This window comes from Chlorocebus sabaeus, chromosome 21 (genome assembly GCF_047675955.1).
Source record: "Chlorocebus sabaeus isolate Y175 chromosome 21, mChlSab1.0.hap1, whole genome shotgun sequence".
NCBI lineage: Eukaryota > Metazoa > Chordata > Mammalia > Primates > Cercopithecidae > Chlorocebus > Chlorocebus sabaeus.
Genome location: NC_132924.1, coordinates 22,670,794 through 22,686,095, shown reverse-complemented (window position 1 = coordinate 22,686,095; position 15,302 = coordinate 22,670,794). Strand labels below are relative to the sequence as shown.

Sequence of the window (15,302 nt, the reverse complement as noted above, 5' to 3'; positions counted from 1 at the left end):
GAGAGTGGATTACAGGAGAGGGAGGGACCGGAGCAGCTGGCGCTGGGCGCAGCCATGTACAGACCCAAGGCAGAGGACGAAAGGAAAACTCCATAGTATCTTGTGCTGGCCAAGAGAAAGCTGCCCAGACTGCTGGGAAGCACAGGAAGCAACGCTGGGACAACCAAGCCACGTTAGCGGTTCCCAGCGTGTGCTATTGCAGTTTGGGAACAGAGGGAAGGAAAACACTTATTGGTGAAATCAATTAGGCAATGGCTCTTTGAACAGAAGTCGACTGGCTTATTTAGAGAATGTGGAATTTTGAACCTTGTAGAATTAAAAGCCAGATACTGTTTTAATTCAGAGAGAAAATTCTACAGAATTTACAACCTCCTGACAGTTACTTTTTTCTTAAAAATCATAAGATGTTAGGATTTATACAGTTACCTTCTCAAAAGACTTCTGAGTAATTTTATTTTTAAAAAATCTAAATTGGCCGGGCATGGTGGCTTATACCTGTAATCCTAGCACTTTGGGAGCCCATGGCTGGCAGATTGCCTGAGCTCAGGAGTTCGAGACCAGCCAGGGCAACACAGTGAAGCCCCATCTCTACTAAAATACAAAAGATTAGCTGGGCGTAGTGGCTCACACCTGTAATCCCAGCACTTTGGGAAGCTGAGGCGGGTGGATCACCTGAGGTCAGGAGTTTGAGACCAGCCTGGCCAACATAGTGACAACCCATCTCTACTAAAATACAAAAAATTAGCTGAGTGTGGTGGCAGGCGTAGTCCCAGCTACTTGGGAGGTGGAGGCAGGAGAATTGCTTGAACACGGGAGGCAGAGGTTGCAGTGAGCCGAGATCACACCACTGCACTCCAGCCTGGACGACAGAGTGAGACTTGTCTCCAAAAAAAAAAAAAAAAAAAAAAAAAAAAAAAAAAAAAATCTGATTTAAAAAAATGTTTTTCTTCTTTTATCTTTTATAGCTTTCAATTCTTATTTTTGTTTTTCAAATGAAAGCAATGGATATTTAGTGAGAGTTTATTACGTGCCCAGCACTGTCCTAATATTTGAAGTGTATGGATATAAAGATAGTGTATCCTTTTTATTTTTTTATTTTTTTATTTTTTTATTTTTTTTTTGAGACGGAGTCTCGCTCTGTCACCCAGGCTGGAGTGCAGTGGCCGGATCTCAGCTCACTGCAAGCTCCGCCTCCCGGGTTCACGCCATTCTCCTGCCTCAGCCTCCCGAGTAGCTGGGACTACAGGCGCCCACCACCTCGCCCAGCTAGTTTTTTGTATTTTTTAGTAGAGACGGGGTTTCACCATGTTAACCAGGATGGTCTCGATCTCCTGACCTCATGATCCGCCCGTCTCGGCCTCCCAAAGTGCTGGGATTACAGGCTTGAGCCACCGCGCCCGGCCAGTGTATCCTTTTCAGCAGTGGTTACTTGTTGAATTTTTTTGGTGGGGTGTGGGGTGGGGAGCAGATCAGACAGTAGATCATGAATCCCTTTAAAATCTGATGAAGGCTAAGGCGCTTCTCCACAATAAACTACACAAACAGTCACACCTTGTCGGAAAGGTCGCAGACAGCAGGGAGCAAGCAATATCGAAATTTCTTATTATTACTAAGCAGTTGGCCTGCTCTGAGCACTGTTTGTGAATTATTTATTTAATCTGCTAACCCATCCATCCCATGAGACATGTACTGTTATTACCCCATTTTCCTCTCAGGGAAATGAAGGCTCAGAGAACTGTGCCCTTCAGTGGGTAGAAGGTAAACCCAAGTGAACCCAACTACAGGCTCTTGGACTCCAATTCCCAAGCACTCACTCTGGCACCGTGGGACTGAGATGTGGGGCTCTTCGAGGTCCCAGGTGAGGCTGGCCACAGACTGCCTATTATAGGCCAAAGGGCATCTCTGTGGAGCTAGACCAGGAAGCACCTGGACGCTTTATTGCCACATGACAGAAAATTGTCTTAGCGATTTTACCATCACTAGAATGTGAACAGCACATTCCCTGGTGTTGCAGTGCCCAGCCCAATGTCACAGTCCAGGAAAGCTAGACCAGGCTCCAAATGGGGAGGGCCTGGCACCGTAGGTAGGAGTTCTGGCCTAATTCAGAAACTACTGTGGAAACAGTCAAGTTTTGAGCTGGATTTTTAGGAATATTAGTCTGTCAGCAGGGGGCAGGATGGATTTTTGTATTTATTTATGGAAATCTGAAACCATAAAGAGCTGGATGTTTTTTGAAGAAAAAGTGTTTCTTCTCAACTTTGTCATCAGAACAGAAGGACAGAATTAGATGTATACACATATTTCATGTAAAATTCATTTAAATAAATTTCTTCTAAGAAAAATCGTACCAAGAGAACACTTGTAGTAAAATTACACTTCTAATACGCTGTGTGTGTTTGATGACACTGCTCCTGAAGGCCGCGAGGAGGCTGGGACCACAGTTAGTGCTATAGAGGCGCTGGCAGTGGCTGGCTTCCCTCGGTGACATGAAGATGCTTCCAGCTGAACGAGGAGACAGAGCCCAAAGGCTGAGCCCTTGGGGCGTGGTCCCTGTGCACACCTGGGGCCCCTTGGGGCTCTGCTGCCTTGGCTTTGTTGGACTAATCCCCGGACTAGCTTGGTAGTCGCTCCTCTCCCATTCAACTTCAGTCCTGGTGCAAAATGAGACTTTCCTTTTCCTTTCCAGTGTAGCTACGACATTCTTCCATCTTGTCCTATTTACAACAAGTAATGCAGTCACACAAACTGAGCTCACTTCTGCTTCTGGAAGCAGCATATGGGTCAGTGTGCATGTGTGTGCAGAGTCAAAGAGGTATGATAGCCGGGTGAGGCCTCGGCTTCATATTATGTAGTTTCAGACACAGCTGACTGTATGCTAAAAATATCAACCAAAGCTAATCCTTGCTGTGAACTTCCCTTTTTCCTTTCCTTTCCTTTCCTTTCTTTTCCTTTCCTTTCTCCCTTTCTGCCTTCCCTTCCTTTCCTTTCCTCTCTCCTTCCCTCCCTTCCTTCCTTTTTCTCCCTTCCATTTCCTTCCTTCCTTCCTTCCTTCCTTCCTTCCTTCCTTCCTTCCTTCCTTCCTTCCTTCCTTCCTTCCTTCCTTCTTTCCTATCAATCAATCAGTCAAACACACTTACTGAGAGCCTATTTTGTATCAGACATAGTGCCCAGTATTGGGAATTTTGACACATGTCTGCCTGTGAGGGACTCAAACATCTCAGCTGTAGGGTCTAACACCTAAGTGTTTTGGAAAAGTAAATCATTGATAGGTGCAGCAAACCATCGTGGCACACGTTTACCTGTCTAACAAACCTGCATGTCCTGCACATGTATCCTGGAACTTAAAATAAAAATAAATTATATTTTTAAAAAAGAAAAAGAAAATGATTAGCTAACAGACAAAGTATCATGATTTTATTGCATCTGTGATGCATTGCAAATATGCAATATGGGCAGATCTGTGAAACCCTTTCCTCAAGTATACTAAAGACTCCATGTAAAATAGATGGGAGGAGCCAATATGGTCTTAAAAACTGGGAGTGGGCACTTAGGTCTTCCCCTATCTCCCTTTGAGGTCCTGGAGGCACCTCTCTAAAACCCTCAGGGCTTCTCAGAGCACAGTTTTAAAACCCTGGGACTAGAGAACAGGTCTTCCTATTCTGGAAACTGACTATCTCACTTTTGCAAAAGGTTGCAAATGTTGAGATACACACACACACACACACACACACATTAATTAAGTGTCTCTGCTAGAGTTTTTAAGATGCTAGAAAGTAAGCTCTTTTTAGGACAGAGACCAGATATTCTCTCTTTGTAACTCCCAAGCAACTCTACATTCAAATTGCTAAATGTAAATTCACTTTAATCTGAGTTGTATTCTGATTAAATCCTGATAGCTATTTGAAGTCCTCAGATTATGAAGAGTGTATGAATATAGGGTATGTGTATGCAATGTCAATACTGCTGTATAACCCCATTACCAAAAGACCAGATCTAGATGATCCTGGATTGAACTCTTATTGATGCTTTTTCACAAAGGCAGCAGAAATTGAATTGATGGTGCTATTAGGTTGTCAATACCAGTGTCTCCCTTTCTTCCCAGATAAGTATACATGAAGCATCGTCCATACAGTCATTTTAACCTCCTAGGGGCAAAGGAGCTATAGAGGTTCAAGGCGAGGATTCCAAGGAGGTGTGTCCAGCTGTGTGCTAGATGCTTTGTAGAAGTCCAGAACTGGCAGACTCCTGTTTAATTGACTGTTATGTTGTTATTTCAACCTACAGGTTTACATTGATGAGTGGTTTGGCTTATTTGCTTATCTCTGTTTAAATATAGCTGCATCAGTTTTCATTATCAATTGGAGTAGCCTCTAGAGTATAAGCATAGTTAAGAGGACATGGCATTCATGGTGGGACTTGGAGAGGGATAGAGACCCTATGTGGATACTGACAGGAGAGGAGGACACTTATCTGAAAAAGAAAATGATTAGCTAACAGACAAGTATCATGATTTTATTGCATCTGTGATGCATTGCAAATATGCAATATGGGCAGATCTGTGAAACCCTTTCCTCAAGTATACTACAGACTCATTTTCTTTTCAACAAAAAGACAAGAGACCCTTAAACTGCCCATATGTGCACCCTCATTGTTGGTAATGAAATACCATCCTGTTACACCAAAGGAAACCTTGTATTTGCTGTATTTTTTTTTTCTTTCAAGATGATTCTGTACATTCACCTTAACCAAATATTCCCTTGATAAAGTGTTGGAGATTAGTGGGACTAGCAAATAGTGTAATTTGCCTGGGACATCCTTTTGACAGAAGCTCTAGACCTTATTTCACTGTGTAACGAGCTTGCTTACTTCTAATACAGTGTTCATCTGACTGGGGGTCATCACCTGGTACAGTGGGTTGTGTAGCAGATGGCCTGGGGCAACAGTTGTATGCACAACTATTAGGTTATTTTTGGTAGATAATGGTAGGCCACCAAAACTACCGTTATGGTTAGAGATAAGTGAGGGTTTGCTAAGTCGTCCTCAAAGCCTTGCATTCTGGTTATGATGAAAACAAGCTCTCAGACCAAGAGCTGCCATACGTTCAGATATTTATTAAGCACGCTTTTATCACCAATTATTTCCAAATAGTTTACTTGACTTGTCTGAAAGCTTAATGAAGTCATAGTTCTCTGTCATTTTAGATGAATCTAGCTACCTTGCATGAAGGTTCATTAACGCAGATATGGCAAAGTTCTAGAAGCAAGATCTATAAGCATAGACAACAATACTTGCTAGATCATTAATATTCTCTGCTTGCATACAAAGGTGGGAAAGGTTTCCAAAATATTTTAGCCAATGCACATATTTTGAATATGACTAATTTAACCAAATGAGAACCCATTTCTAACCTCCGTTAATGCTGATCAATAAGACACTAATTCTACCCAAATTGATATAAATGATACTAAACAGCAAAATGCAGGGCGAGGGAGTGGTGGTCAGTGAACAATGTTTGTGGTGGCCACGCCTGGAATGTGGCTTTTCTGATTGAATACTAGTCTTAGAGCATGAATATCAGTTAAGGCAACTGATCAAACCCAGGGCGGAGCTCGCGGGTCAGCAAACTTTTTCTGTAAAGAGGTAAATGGTAAATATTTCAGGCTTTGCAGGCCATAAGGCAAAATCCAGGCTGCCCCAGAGGAACAGATAGGACCTTGAGAGAGGCAGCTCCGTTCAGGCGGGAGCAATTCCTGAGAAAGGGCTCCTTTACCGTGAGCCATTGAGGGGCAACGTGCCTGGCTACTGGGAAATGAGTGCCTTGGTTCTAAAGGCGCCATTGCACTCCAGCCTGGCAACAGAGCGAGACTCCGTCTCAAAAAATAAAAAATAAAGGGAGGATCTGGGCAGCATCCCACAGCGTCCGCTACAGCATCTATTTGTCTTCAACTTCAACGATTTGGTGGCTCGTGCTCCAAACTGAGGGTGTGGAGAGAAAAGTAACTCCCAGTTAGATATCTTAATGTGGGAAGCAGTATTGTAGAAAATAGTCTGTTTGTGTAGTACTTTTATATCTTTCCAAACATATTCATACACATTATCTGTACATTGCCTCACTTGAGTCTCACAACATCTTTTTTTTTTTTTTTTTTTTTTTTTTTTCCCCGAGATAGAGTCTCGCCCTGTCACCCAAGCTGGAGTGCAGTGGCGTGATCTCAGTTCACTGCAACCTCCGCCTCCCAGGTTCAAGCGATTCTCCTGCCTCAGCCTCCCGAGTAGCTGGGATTACAGACGCTCGCAACCACGCCTGGTTAATTTTTTGTATTTTTAGTTACACTGTGTTTGCCAGGCTGGTCTTGCAGTCCTGACCTTCTGAACTGCCTGCCTTGGCCTTCCAAAGTGCTGGGGTTACAGGTGGGAGCCACCGGGCTCAGCCGAGTCTCACAATATCCTTCACCAGATATAGAAAACCACATTGGTATGGGAATCAAGATGAAAGAGACAGTAATTCTTGGTCCTGCCAGTAATTAGCGCTAAATTAGGCAATATCCATGGGGTCCCCTCTTTAATACGCTACTGTTATATGCAGCATTTATTTTTAATTTTGAATGTCCTGCTTGATTGTCACAGAATACTTATCTTATATATTCTGGGATAGGATTAAAGAAAATTTCAGCCACACTAACTGTAAAATGGAGAGACACAGGGAAAGCGATAGCAGCTGGGAATGTTGAGTTGAGGAAGGAAGCGCATGCTGGGATCAATATTTAGCTGTGAAAAAAATCTACTGTGGAACAATCGAAGGTATGCATGTATAAGCTTTATAATGAAGTGCATTATAATGGAAATTTTTGTCTGTTGAATATTTGCTAGAAATATGGGATTTTCCACTTTTTTCCAAAATAATTTTTGTTTGTGGCCCAAAAAGTGACATTTAAAATAAAATAATCAGTTGTGGGTGAATTTATGATAGTTTTAGTATCCTTCTTTGATCTTTCCAAATTTTCAAAATGTTCTACCATAAATACATAAACTTACATCAATAAAAAACACTTAATAAAAATAAAATATGGTCTTATTTCAGAAAGTCAGATAGAAGTTCTTGTTTTAAAAACTACTGAAAAGGTAAGGAAATAGTGAATGATGAAAAATTAGAAATGTTTAAAAACTTTTGGGAGAAATACTCTTACATTAAATGTCATATCAAGAGCTAAACTAATTAATAATAGTTGGTAATTGATAAAAGAAACTAAGTTTGTTTTTCTTCACGACTAAGGTAACGATATTCACACTTGACATTGCCCTTTCCCCAAACCTACCAGTGCCTCATTTCTTCCTCTTAATTCTCTTTGTTTTCAATTTTTACCTCTTCTCCGTGGGAGAAACTGAACACAAAATATGATGGTGTGTTTGCATCTTAAATTGGATGCATGTAATTTGTTTCTATCCTTTCCTAAGTTGAAATGTAGCATTTAGAGATGAGGGAAAATCCAATACATTTTTTTTCTTCATAATGAACGTAATTTTTCTATTGAATTCTAGAAATAAATCTGTTGTGTGTTGTGTAACTACCATACTCAAGTGCTTCACAAACAAATGAATTGTTTCCCTGGATTTTTGAGGCCTGCCTATGTTATTTGCATTTTCCTCAAAGCTGTTCTGATGGCCTGTTTCATTGTTAGTTTGTATGTACGTAAAAATACGCTGGACCTCGTTCAAGCTCAGCATAGAGCAGTGTGGGTATTTCCATCGCGTGGCTGCCACTGGACATGGATGCTTTGCTGAGTTAATTATCTCGCTATCTTTAGTTTCTCCGACTATAAAATAGAATGAATATGCTTATCAAAACTCTGTTGGTTAAATTATTGAAGGTCTTTAGCTGAATTACATATTTGTTTATGTGGTATTATTTTTAGCAGCCTGGTTAAAAAAACACAAAGCCCAAGTTGAATTCTCCTCCTTAATACAGTACCCCATATCTACTCTTTCAAGGCTTTATGATAGAAATACACTGGGACATCTCTATTTAAAAATTATAAGAAAGTACACCAGAAGTTAGCATATAATGACAGTATATATGATTAGTACATAGTAAATCATATATCATATATGGTAACTACACATAATAAACTCTAAGAAACATTAATTAGGTAAAAGTTGTTAGAATGTGAGAAGCACTACACAAATAGGTACTTGTAGAAGTGCTTGAGCTTAGTATTATAGAATCATTAAAAATTAGTGCAGTAATTTACAGATAATCTAACGTTGCCCATTCCAGATCTATTAGATAATATGAGTTATAAGGCAAAGACCTCCCATGGTCAGATGATCTTGGGAAATGCTAGGATAAGATAATTAGATGAACTTCTTTCCTGGTAGACTTCCCTGCTGAGTTTTCCATGTGGGTACGACTGCAGAACTCTTTCATTGCAGAGTATCTTTTGGGGCAAGTGTTTCGTGGAATGCACTTTGGGAAATATTGTTTTATTATAGACTTTTCACTTTCTAGACAAGAAAACCAAGGCCAAAGGTGGTTAAGTGGCTTGCCATGTTTATCTAGAGGGTGAAGCTGAATGCAAGCCTGGGTATTGAACACTATCTGATGTCCTGTCTACTATGCCATATTGCCCCATATATTTCATTCAAGCAAAGTCAGCCAGAGAGCTGTTTTGTTCCTATATTCCACAGGGAAGATGATGTCTGGGACTAGGGTATCCAGGCTTTCACACCTTTCACAGCCACTGGCTCTGGCTCATAATCCAAAAATCTGGGATACCCCTTGAGTTACTAAGTCCACAGCCTTGAATTTTTTACTCAATGCCTACTGGGTAAAAAAGGTGCTGACTTTTGGAGATGAATCGGCCAGGGTTGAAAATGCAGCTTTACCACTTAGCTGTGTGCCTTTGGGGCAAGAAATAGCCTACTGAGCCTCCATCTGGGCTGATACCTTGCATAGCTGGGGTAACATTAGATCCATCTGAGGAGCCTGTCTGGTAAAGGCATTCAATAAGTGGGACCTATTTTTATTCCTTAATAATGCTTGAAGGAGATAAATAATCACTGTGTAGTTTCTGGTGGTGATTGCAGTCCTCTCCTTGTAGGACATGGTGAAAATTTTTATTGTGATTTTGCTAACAGAAACTACCTCTCCTGCTTCTCCTTTTTTCGCCATCTGGTTCTTGGGTCTCTGATGGCCCCTGTGAGTGTCCTGTATTGGCACATGCCACGTCCTATTCTTGCACACATGCAATGCTGTTCCATGGTGGACCAGTCACTTTCTTTTGTCAGGGATGATAAACAAATTGCAAAGAAGTCTCAACGTCTTCTACTGTGATAGTAACAATTTCAGAGTTTCAAGTAAGAAGCCTTCATCAGCTCTATTTTACTTCTCACCTCCACTAGCTATTTCTGTTCCTGTTTACCGCTGCAGAGATCCTTGTACAGGTTGAAGTTGCAGGTCTGTTATATTTCTACAAGCACCTACATAGGTGCATGTTGGAAAATCCTCTCTTTACTCCGACAGAAAGGATTTCACAGACTGCTATGGCTCTTGGCAGAGAGAGAATGACTTCCAAGCCGAGTGCTACTTGAAAGAGGCACTCCCCCATCACTTATAAGTCTGTACTCACTGGTTACTGCTTGTGACACATTTTCAAATGGACCCCCCAGTGGCTGCAGCTGTGATTAAAAGCTGTCTGCTCTCTGCCTCACTGGGGGTTTGCTGTTTAACCATGTCATGTATGTGTGTGTGAGTGTGTGTGTGTGTGTATATATATATATATGGGCTGCATCATGGAAAATGTAAAGTGTTTGTAACACAAAAAAATTCAAATGAGTACTTGAATGACAAACTCTTGGATTTTCGAAGCTCAAGTCAGTGAGAGGCACTAGTTGGGAACCTAGCCATGTATGAGGTATGTAAAAGTAATTTAAGGAAGAAGAGCTAATGGTCAGTGAACATATACCATCTGCCAGTGCATGTTTTGCACACATCAGCCAGACGGAACATCTTAAAGATTTAAGTGCACTTGAACTCAGCAGCTGCATTTCAGCTCGTCAGTGTGGTTCGGGATTCAGTTTGACCTTTCACAAATAAAGCAAGAGTAGAATATTCTTTCTTAAGTTTACCCAGATATTCACTGGCACATTAATAATCATGTCTGACTTATCATAAGACTGCTATTCTCAACATAAGTTTACCATTAATGTTATCTTAAAAAATGCTCAGATGAACAGTACAGTAACAGAGACTGGGTATCTCAAAGGTACAGGTCACACCCCTTCCTTTAGATTAGAGAGACTGAGGATTCAACCTTTTATAAAGTAAAAAGAGTGGACTAGAATGTAAACCTGGGATCTTGACATCACATGACAAGTATACTTAGGAACGCCACGAGGTCAACCAACGAGCATTGTTTCTTTCCCTACCCACCCACCCACCAACTGAATCAGAACTCGAACAGGCATGCTTTCTTAGATATTTAGGAAAGAGATCTGGGGAAATTTTGAGAATTGTGTGTCTCCTTTCCCTTCTGCCTGCCTCCCCCATCTCCCCCAAGTTTCAAGCGCTCCAAATCCCGGCAACAAGACCCAGTAAACAAAATGCAAATCTATCACTAGCAAATTCAAGCTGACAATACTGTGAATCGACTGCATTGATTACATTGATTATATTTCAAATATTTACAATATGGTGAGACAAGTCTAATTTCTTTTCTGAGGAGTTCAAGGTAGGTATCACCATTTCTGAGGGGGGAAAACAATGGAGAAATGTTTGTGGTTGCTATCTGCAATAATCTGGTGCTGACAGAGAGTAGTATTTTATTTAGTAATTAACAGTGTAAAGGGGAGAGGAGCTGTCATGTTGGTTCTTAAGCTGGGGAATGTGATGAAAGATGATATCTGCGATCTCATCCTTTCCACTTGTTTAGGATTGTCAGGATGAGAAATGTCAGCATTATGAAAGCTCGGCTCTGCTCTTGATATGATAAAACCCTTCAAAAGCCAGTCTTTCTCTCTCCCTCGTCCCCCTCCTTTCTCGCTCTCTCTCTTTCTCTGCACTTGCTTTTTTATTTATCCTGTTTTGTTAGATGGCAGAAATATAATTCTTTTCTTTCTTCCTATTATAAGCCACCATTTTTGTTTTATTATATGTTTCACAACCCCTAATGCCCCACTGAAAATTGCCTTGTTAAATGACAGTGTTTCAAAGCCATGAATCCTTTCCACCATTCCCTCAGAGGTTTGAAACAGTCAACAGACTGTAAAGAATAAATAATAAAAAAGTATTGATTATTTTGATGACTGTGAGATTCAATTAAGTATTAATTTTGCCCTCCAGTGGACCTATCAAGGTATTCAAAAGGGAGGATTCGGCTCAGCTAAATGCGTGCTGAGTGCTTCAGCCTTAAATAGGGAGAAAATGTGTTTACCTACAGTATTTGAAGAAGAAGTGCATTGATGCACAGAGTCCAATATTTAAGTGCTGTGCAAATTAAGCCCTGGTGACAGTGACATTGTTTTCAATGGTATGAGTATTGACTAAAGAAGTGCATTTGATGACAGCTTAAACTATTTGTATTGATTAACATTTTCATAGATTATCATGTGTCATATCAAATTCACTTTTCAGGCATGAATACATTAAAAACACACACACACACACACACACACAGGCATACCGCAACCAATGCAATGGTGGGACCCGGGAGCAGGCCACCCCACCTGCTTCTGTGCTGGTCACCTGTTTCCTGCTCAGGAACCATTTAGGCATGAACTTGGCAATAAATAGCTCCCAGATCTCGCAAAAAGGGCACTTCTTGCTCTTCCTTTCCTTCTGCATCTGATATTGTGCCAAAACAATATTATGCGTCTCGGTTTGCAAATGGAATAAAAGACTACACTTGGAAAATATTTCTGATCCTAAAATGCCCTCCTAAATGAGCTGAAGATAAAGCAGATTTAAATAATTAGGGGAGAAAGTTTGTCTTTTCTGAAGGCGATTTTTTTTTCTTTTTCTTTAATGCTCTGGGTGTGTGATGCTCTAGGTATCCGAATTATTGAACACAGTTTGTAAGTATTTTCCCAATTCCTTAAAAAAAAATTTTAAATCAATTTTCGTGTATTGTGTTGTATATTATTTGCTTTAAAATGTTCATTTGATTTGGGGTCAGCTCTGGTTCCCAATCTGGGACCAGTGAAGCCAACTTCTAAGGGTGCTTATAGAATTTACATAAGAAATATCTTTTATTCCATTGAAAGCCTTTCGAGGTCTCTTTTCTCCCTATCTTTTTTCTCTGCTCTTGGGATAGGGTTTAATTGCTTCTCCCCCGGGGAGAAGGCTTCTTAAAATAGCCCGTGGTTCCTCCATAGGGTGCTCTTCCTTTTTAGTATGTTGCTGAAGTACAAGCCCAGCACTTTCTTTTTTCTTACTGCATTAAAGACAGAACAAGGTGTAAAACCATTCGCACAAAAGCATATCCCACAATTAAAGCTGTGTTGGTTAGGTTGCTTTCAAATAAGTTTTTTTTTTTTTTTTTTTTTTTTTTCCTCCAAAGCCTCCTGAATCTCTCACATGCTAGTTGAGCTTTAATAGGGTGGGGAGTAATGGAGAACTCATCGGATCTGTAATAGCTCTTCACTTGACTGCAGCCAGCAATAACAGCGGGAGCAGCCAGAGATAAGAGAGGAGAGAGGGAGAGTGTGTGTGGAAGAGAGAGAGAGAAGAGAGAGGGAGAGGGAGAGAGAGGACACGCACTCTAAAGCTGCCACTTTTTTTTTCCTCCCCTTCACTCTTTTCGCCCATCCTAGGATCCAATGATAGCTGGACAAGTCAGTAAGCCCTTGCTGTCAGTGCGGAGTGAAATGAATGCGGAGTTGAGAGGTGAGGACAAGGCTGCTACTTCAGACAGCGAGCTGAATGAGCCCCTGCTTGCGCCTGTGGAATCAAATGACAGCGAGGACACTCCCAGCAAGCTCTTCGGTAAGTCTGTCTAGGTATTTCATTTCAGTACTACCATGGTGTCCGGAAGAGCAATCCAACCCCCCCAACCCTCCCTTTTTTTCTGTTGTTCATTCAGTTTTCTCGTAAGTACTAAAAAGGAGCATCTTGGAGGTGCTAAGCCACCGAAGCTGATTCCAGCCAGCTAGGAGGATGTCCTCCAAACTTTTACCAACAAGGAACTTATTCGCTGCCCATTTTGACTTGTCAAATATTGCTAGAGTCCTCAGGCTGGAAATTATTTGGAAAAAAATAGAAAGTGGTAATAATAATCAGGAAATCGGTTCCATTGTGAGAATTGGTTAACATTTATTGAGTAAATATCGACTGGGTTTCAGGTTGCTTCGCAGCCTTTTGTTAAGGGGAAGGTGAGTAAAGACATTATCTGTCGTCTAAAGATGGGAGAGGAGAACTGAAAAATATCAATACAAGTCTTGCTATGCCAGGTAAACAAAGGTGGCCACGGGAATTGCTCTAAGAAATAACATGTGTCATCACAATCAGAATGAATATTTCTTCTTTAAAAAAGGTGATGAGGAAAGAAAACAGGTTCTCTGATTCCCTCCTCTACCCCTCTCCTTTTCAACATTGTGTTTATAGCCTCATAACTAAAAGTAGAGGCAGCCCAGGACCTTTTAGGAATCTTTGTTTCATAAACAAAACAAGAACAAGCAGAGTGCCACTCCAGCAAAGACATCTGTCATTCAAACTGATGACACTCTGTAAGCCAACTCATGCAACTGTGATCTCTAATCAGAAAGGGGAGCGGGTTGTTGAGGCGCGTGCCTGAGTGATAGATGTTAATGGATGTCTCTGCTGGAGAAGCACTTTAGGGTTCAGAGTGACGTTAGGTTTTCAGAACAATTGCTCCTGAAACATTTGCTTTTAATTATTTTCAAGTGCATGTGTGTGCACACACACATAGACATATGTATACCTACTAACCTGAGGTATATATATCAGGCAGAGTACTGCTTGGTCTCAGGTAAGAAACAATCAAGCACCTGAACTTCAAAAAAAAAAATTCATTACATAGACTACTACTTTGTTAAGAAAATCAGCAATTCGGCTTAAAACACAGGCTTTATTTATTTATTTATTTTAACAGACAGAAAGCAAGCTGCCTTGAGAGTTTGGCAACTCTAGGCTAGCTTGCTTCAACAGACAAGCTTTTCCTTAATTTTAAATGCTTACTCAATCAAACATTAAAGAGATGTCACAGAGAAACTCTGCTTTTCAGATTTTCTCTTGGTACAATACTGTTTTATGCTTAACAATATACTAGATTCCAATTGCAAGAAATTCTTTGGTAGCACCCCTTCTTTGAAAAGCAGCAATGCCACCTCTGACATGAATTTCCAAACTCGTGCATTCGGGTTTTAGCATTTTCACCCTAAAGAAATTTTTTTACAGTGCAAGTTTTTATCCATCTAGGAAGAATTATGCACTAAAACCTTCGTTTCAATTGTAGGAGGGTAGTGAGAAAAGTCAGATAAAATGATAAATTACAGAAAGGTAAAAGCCATGCTCATACCCGTCTGATGTTGAGTATGCTAAGTAAGCACTTTGACTTTTAAAAAGTAATCAATTTTGAGTTCAATAAGCTACAGATAATACATTTTTGTTCCTAAACTTTGCATGCATTTAAAATAAAAGTAAATGGATTTTGTAGACTTGAGCTTGGAGCTCCAACTTGTTTTCTTTCAAGTAATCCAAAAGAGGGGCGATTGATTTTTTCATTTGTTTAGGGTTCCCAGTGTTGAACACTGTTATAGATTTGTTATGCTATGTCTTACTGATTTGCATGGGTAGAGAAAAAAGCTTCAAAAATTCCAAGAGGGTGGAAGGATTTGAATTAAAAGTTTAATTCAAAAGTAATATTTTTGTGAGGTGCCATTTACTAAGAATTCATAGTTTAATGTTAAAATCATAGTGGATTTTAGAAGGAATCCGCTTTTCATTTTGAAATTCTCAACTTCTGAGTTTGTGTTAGAGAGCACAGCAAAATCTACATCTTACATTCCTTTTGAATTCACTTAATTGTCTTTGGTCTCTAGACTGTTTTTCAAACACAACGTGAGTATTTCTCAGTTTCCAATTAGGTCAAGAAGAAATCAGTAGATTAACAGTTTTGAGAACTTGAGAAAAAATTAGAGACAACATGAGAAAGAAAGAATAGAAAGGATCAGGAGGAAGACCCCTAATATTCTCATAAGGTTTCCTTCGCAGGGGCCTGTTATGCTCTTACTTTTTAATATTACCAGGACTTGGCCGTAGCAATTCAAGTTTACGTAACCGACTAAAA

At 40.4% G+C, this 15,302-nt stretch overlaps 1 protein-coding gene across 3 annotated transcripts in view; it reads left to right on the top strand.

Moving 5' to 3' along the window:
- POU6F2 (POU class 6 homeobox 2) overlaps positions 1–15,302 on the top strand; it is a 501,581-nt gene that overhangs the window by 87,304 nt on the left and 398,975 nt on the right. For 2 of the 3 annotated variants that reach the window (XM_073008947.1, XM_073008946.1), the window contains one exon: positions 12,808–12,979. In XM_073008947.1, the coding sequence (XP_072865048.1) occupies positions 12,808–12,979 (172 nt within the window). Of the gene's footprint in view, positions 1–12,756; positions 12,980–15,302 lie in introns of those variants that run through there. The other variant, XM_073008948.1, reaches the window with a different exon arrangement.